This window comes from Hirsutella rhossiliensis, assembly GCF_020360975.1.
Source record: "Hirsutella rhossiliensis strain HR02 chromosome Unknown scaffold00017, whole genome shotgun sequence".
Classification (NCBI taxonomy): domain Eukaryota; kingdom Fungi; phylum Ascomycota; class Sordariomycetes; order Hypocreales; family Ophiocordycipitaceae; genus Hirsutella; species Hirsutella rhossiliensis.
In genome coordinates this window covers 416,794-422,793 of record NW_025408683.1, presented here as the reverse complement: position 1 = coordinate 422,793, position 6,000 = coordinate 416,794, and the positions used below count along the sequence as shown (strand labels likewise).

The 6,000-nt window shown below is 45.2% G+C and overlaps 1 protein-coding gene across 1 annotated transcript; it reads right to left on the bottom strand.

The window, feature by feature from the left end:
• Positions 1 to 558: 558 nt before the first annotated feature.
• HRG_10773 (uncharacterized protein) lies at positions 559 to 1,200 on the bottom strand (the record flags this gene model as incomplete). Its single annotated transcript, XM_044869243.1, has 3 exons — positions 559 to 636; positions 687 to 735; positions 1,013 to 1,200. The coding sequence occupies 3 exons, from the start codon at positions 1,198 to 1,200 to the stop codon at positions 559 to 561; spliced, it is 315 nt and encodes a 104-aa protein (XP_044715592.1).
• Positions 1,201 to 6,000: the final 4,800 nt, after the last annotated feature.

Here is a 6,000-nt window from a genome sequence, read left to right as displayed (position 1 = left end):
CAACCATGTCGAGGAGTAAGCGGACGTACTCCTTCCGCTGACGAGTAGAGAGGTACGCTGCCTTCTGTGCAAGCCGGCTTTCAATCGTCTTCTGAGAACGTTTATCCTCAAACCAGCACTCCAATTCTGTCGTGTTTAGTCCTCGTCCCGGCTCGTAATAGCCGTATTCATTGAAATTGAATCTCCCCTTCCAGTGTTGGGGTATTGGACCGAGATAGCTCACGATAGTACTGACAAGAATCTCGAAGATCCGAAAGCCTGTAGGGAATAGGAACTCTCCGCTAATAATCTGGTAGAGAATGCATGCGAGTTGCCAGATGTCACTTTTCGTTGAGGGTAAATGCCCGAAGCAAAGTTCTGGAGGAAAGAAATCAATAGGAACTCCTAAAGATGATGGCGGGCGATCTTCGAAGAAGGCTTGCCCGAAGTCGATAATCCGAATCCGTGTGAGTATTGAATAGTCTAGACCTGAGAGGTCGGGAGTCTGGATGACCTGCTTTGGGGCATGGGGCGAGGACGACCCATTGCAAAGCCTAAGAATCTCAGCCTGAATAGGACCTAAAAGTTGACGAATCTGGGCTGAGGACATGGATTGAATGTCTGGCAGCTCGAATGCAACGTTGGATGCAGTAAGGTCTGTGATGAATTAGTTAGGGCCAGTGGTCGGGACGAAAGGCAAAGCTTACCGCCGTGACAGACACCGTAATGATGAAGAAACGACACAGCACTGGCCACCTGTTGGCACACCTGGTGTCGAATAGAATAGGATAAGGCTGCATCAACCTTGGTGTTTTGAAGACTTGGCCCGAGAACGGGTAATATGAAGCACTGATGTTCGCCGTTTGGGCCGGAAATTTGAAACGAGCTGTAGTAGGCCAGCACGTTCGGATGTCCAGGGCCGGCGACCTTTCGGAGGTGTTGAAGGATATTTAACTCGCAACTCTCGACGGCGTCGGCACAAAGAATTTTCAACGCGAAGTGTGATGATGCATGCGCGCAATCTCGAACCAACCAGACCGTCGAGGAGCCGCCGTGGCCGAGCTTGTGGATAATTTGGTAGGATTGCTCGCCTGTATGGATCACGTCTCCAATATCGACCGGGTGGTAGCCGCCAGGAACATACTTCTCAACGTCCTCGACGCATGCCATTTGCGGCTGGCGATACCGAAAGGGTGGCAATGGCTCTGGGGACAGGGACATGTTGATAGGAGTGATTGATGCTGGAGAGGAAAGAAGTCAGAAATGGGGAGTTTCTCGCTGGGTTTGGTGCGGGGAACTAAACTTATGACGTAACCGCAAAAAGTGGATACTATTGATAGCCTGTCTGCCCACGTAACTTGCTCAGCAAATGCAAGTGTTAAACCCGTTGTACGGGTTAGAGCTTGTTTGCCGTACTTTGCCTACAGTGAGTGCAGTCGGTGTAGATGTGGGCGATGGCGGCCGTGATGGCCCGAAAGTGTGGCACGGCTTCTCGGCGGAGGGGATGGACCCGAGAGCAAGGAGGTAGCCCTGAGCCGGCACATCGTAGTATCGCGTGTGCTATGAGTCTTCCGATGCATAGGGAGATGTAGTTCTTCGCTAAGACGTGATTGACCTGGCTGCTGTTTGGGGTGGGCGGTCCAAGATTGGCCGGAGAGGTCGTCAATGAGCGCTGGAGGCCACCTGCTTACCTATTGTAACGGGCTAGGCCTGTGCAGGCCTCGGCACCCAGTCGGCCTTTTGAAGGCACTGGGCTTTTATACAATTTTTCTTTCCCCATTCTAGGATAACTCGTTGCACTCGCTCAGCTATTTGCCATTACAACTAGTTGAGACGTGAGAGCGCGGAATAGAGGACAGACAGAGAAGAGGAGCGAAGGGTGCTTTACTTGGTGAAACACGCGCATGCAGAACAGCATCTACAACCCTTCTTCCAATAACGCTCTGCATCATTGTTTCCCCCTAGTAACTTGGTATTTGTCAGACAGAGCAAATACCACTTGACCACCAGCAAGATAAATTAGGGGCACCCCCGATGGAGGTATTCATGAATCATTGGTATAGTTTATAAGTCTCGTCCTGCTGCCAGTATCCCACTCTTACGCACGGGTGCTCCAGAACCTTTGTCTCGCCCAGGCATCAACGCGTATACCCAGTCCACTGGCCGTTTGCACAATATCTTTGCGCCTTTCCAGATTCCCTCATCCATGGGTCGGGGTACCATCCATCAGCAGTTTCAACGGTGGAAGAGCTGCCGCCTTGGCCAGTACCGCCGCTTGCGGCACCGCCGGTCTTGCTGCCCGAGCTTTGAGTGTCACGACTTCCTTGCGACGACCCTCTCTGATCGTCCCACCTTACCCGAGATAGTTCAACTTTCTCATACCAACGCTCGGTGCCCCGCAGCAGATCGATGCCATCAACATATGCGTGGCCCGTTTTCGACTCGGTCATAACGTCGTTGACGTAGCGAGCTGCCCTAAAAGTGAGATGTTGTCCAAGCCGGTCGTTGACCTTCCTGCCATTCTGGACCGTAGTGCTATGAAATATGGACCTACGGTCGAGTTAGTCGGATCGATCGGTTCCAATCGCCTTAGGCCCTATGTACCTAATCTGAATGGAGTTATAAGACTCCTGTTCGCAAATTCTAGCGGCGATGTACTCCAATCCGTCTTGAAGATAATCTAGTGTCGATGTGGCGTTTCTTACAACGCTTTCGAGATACTCGACCCAAATAGTCTCTCCATTGTCGAGTAGAATGCTCCCCTTAAACACACCATGGCCAAGGGTATACCGTTGACGACGACTGGAGCTCATGATGAACCAAGGCGATGGGAAAAGGGCTAAAGGGAAGGAGAAGCGAGGTACTCAAGGGTAGCGATTGAATTGAAGAAGAAAAGATGAAGAAACATAGCACGTCAGGGAGTCCTCATTAAATATGTGTACGATCGCTCCATTGGACGTCAGCCGCTTGTAAGGTGAGCCTTTGATGGAGGTTTAATTGCGCAACGGCGGCAAATTCTAGTCTCATTTGGCACCGTCTGCGTGAACAAGGGTCGGGTCCTGGCGCGTCGTGAAACGCGCTGAGACTCGAGTTGCAATGAGTACCGCCAACAGAGGAGACCATGGTTTACTTCGAGTGCTAGATACCTAACTTCTTAGATGGATTCTCGTTCAAAAGTGCCGTTGCCCGCCGGAACAAGAAGCCGACTAAACGCGGGCCCAGCCAGTGTTTGTTCTCTGCGGGAATTGCTCCAAGGTGATTGTGGGCCTGGGCGGCTGGAAATGCCACAACGGCAAGCCCTTCTTAGGTAGCAGGCCAGTGTGCTGGCCGCGTGGCTCTGATGCATTATTGGTAACGGCGCCTAGAGGTGCGGCGCTTAACGGATGGTCCTCCTGAACTTCCACTTTTAGTGGAGTCGCGGCGAAGCTTTCCACCGCCCAAAAGCGATTTCCAGTGTCCAATGACCCAGACAGCGAACCACCAGACAGCGAGCCAGCTTATCTCCTCGGAAGCAACACGTTGGTATCAGCTGGGAGAAGCACCGCGCTGTCTGCCGTTGTCTCGTGCACCCTGTGGCCCTTTCCCTCCCATTTCACTTATAAAGATGGCCGCGCTAAGGAGGCACGCATGCCCACCACCTCAGGTAACCGCGCGCTTATTGTACTCCCAGACTGGTGGGGCAATCTGAATCTTCGATTTTCCAGCCCGAGGTGGCTGACTTGCCGCCTACTAAAGACGCGGTGTAACCCTTCAAATCGCCCTGATGACATGACCACGACTGGCTACTTGCCATGTCGGATTTAGCAAGACCGAAGAGCATTAAATGACCACCCTTATAGGGGGTGGTCTTAATACTTTCCCCATACTATTTAACTTTATTTATAAATACTAGACGTATAAATTAGAGCCTTATTCTCGCGAAGAGAGATACGAGAAGTATATATAAAATGCACGAGGGTAAAAAGGGAAGTAAGGGGTCGGATAGGTCGGATAAAGTTATTTAATTCTTATAAGGGCAATAAGTACGGTAGGGAATAATGATTATATTACTATTAAGGAGAGTAGGTATAAGAGGCTATAGTTATGCTTAGTAGACCTAATAGTTATTCTTAAGTAGCGGCTTAAGAGCATAGTAGAAGAAATAAGGGCATAGAAAGGTAAATTTAGTAATATATATCTTAGTTTATCTATTAGGATAAGGGAGGGGCTTATATAGGTATAGTAACTATATATAGCTAGCTAAAAGAGGGTATTAAGATATTCCTATACCTAAGTTAAGCCTATATAATATCCTTAAGCTAAGGGAGTTATATTAGTTAAGTAGGCTTCTTTATATATAACTATTAGGTCTATTAAGTATAACTATAGCCTCTTATACCTACTCTCCTTAATAGTTATATATAAGGAAGCTTGCTTAACTAATATACCTCCCCTAGCCTAAGGATAATATATAAGCCTAACTTAGGTATAGGAATATCTTAATGCCCTCTTTTAGCTAGCTATATATAGTTACTATACCTATATAAGCCCCTCCCTTATCCTAATAGATAAACTAAGATATATATTACTAAATTTACCTTTCTATGCCCTTATTTCTTTTACTATACTCTTAAGCTACTACTTAAGAGTTATAAGCCCGGCCTATATAGCTAGATTATCTTTTACCTACTAATATTACTTTTAAAGCTATTTATAAGCTATTAATACTATTATAACGCTTAAATCGTAGTATTAAGGTAAGGAACCTAGCTATACTAAGGGGCACTACTAGAAATATAGGAATTATACGAATTATATATCCCTTAAAGAAGGATATTACTTATTAAGCTAGAACCCTTAATTTTCCTAAGATAACGTTAAAGGAAGTACGAGGGGATAATTCTATCGTAAGACTAAAGGAAAGCCTCGATTAAACCTTATAGATTAAGTAGATTAAATCGTAGGCTTAGATTTATAAGATTTAGGAATATACTAACTTAGATAGTATAAAGGAGCTTAAATAGCCCTAATAGCCGTACTAGGAGCAATTTATTATTAACCTAAAAAGGAGACCTTCTTAATAAGAAGATAAAACTAAAGCTATATTCCTTATAAGGCGAATAGGCTATAATAAATAATACTACGATATAAAGGACTTCTTTTATAACCTTAAGAAAAGGTTCTAGCTATATTTCGATCGCTATAACGTTTAGTAGAAAGCCTTAATTATACTTAAAGAATTAATTAAGAAAACGATTAATAAAGGGCTTTAGGGGATAACCCTAATATATAATAGCCTAAGAGAGAAAATAAGGGAATTAAAAAAGTAAGCCTTACCCTTAAGGGTAAAGGAGAAAAAGCTAATTTATAAGAGATATATAACGTCTATTAATAAAAGAGGCATATAAGACTAAAAAACATAGGTAGAATTCTCGCGAAGAGAGATACGAGAAGTATATAAAAATATATAAAGGTAAAATTAAAAGTAAGGGGTCGGATAGGTAGGGCAGAGAGGTATAATTCTTACGGGGGCAGTAATTATAGTAGGGGAATAATTATTATACTGCCTTAATTCTCCTTCTTTCCTCTATCTAACGTCCCTCTTTATACCTATCTAGTATCTTAATTAATAAAGAAGATCCTACTTAAAGAAGCTATTAATATCCTCTTAACTACCGAGCTTTTTGCTGGTTTTTTCCCTCCTTTCTAGCCGTTACCGGTATATCCGTTTTATCTCTCGCTACCTCTATAGGAAGCTATCGCTACTTCTGCTTCCCTTCTTACCCCTACCCTCCTCTCTATACCTCGTTTTAGCTCCTTCCTTAAAACCTGTTTTTTAGCTTCCTAGGTCCCTTATACTAAGGAATATCTCTAAGAACTACGAAATTAAGCCACGCTTCGCGACACACCCCCTTAGCTATAGCCTGCCCTTATAGAAAGGGTAAAGCTAAATACCTAGGCCGTGAGCGTATAAAGGAGGTCTTAGTCTATACTTATCCCTTACTCGAGAAATCTAGGTTTTAGCCCTAGGCTCTTTTAGAC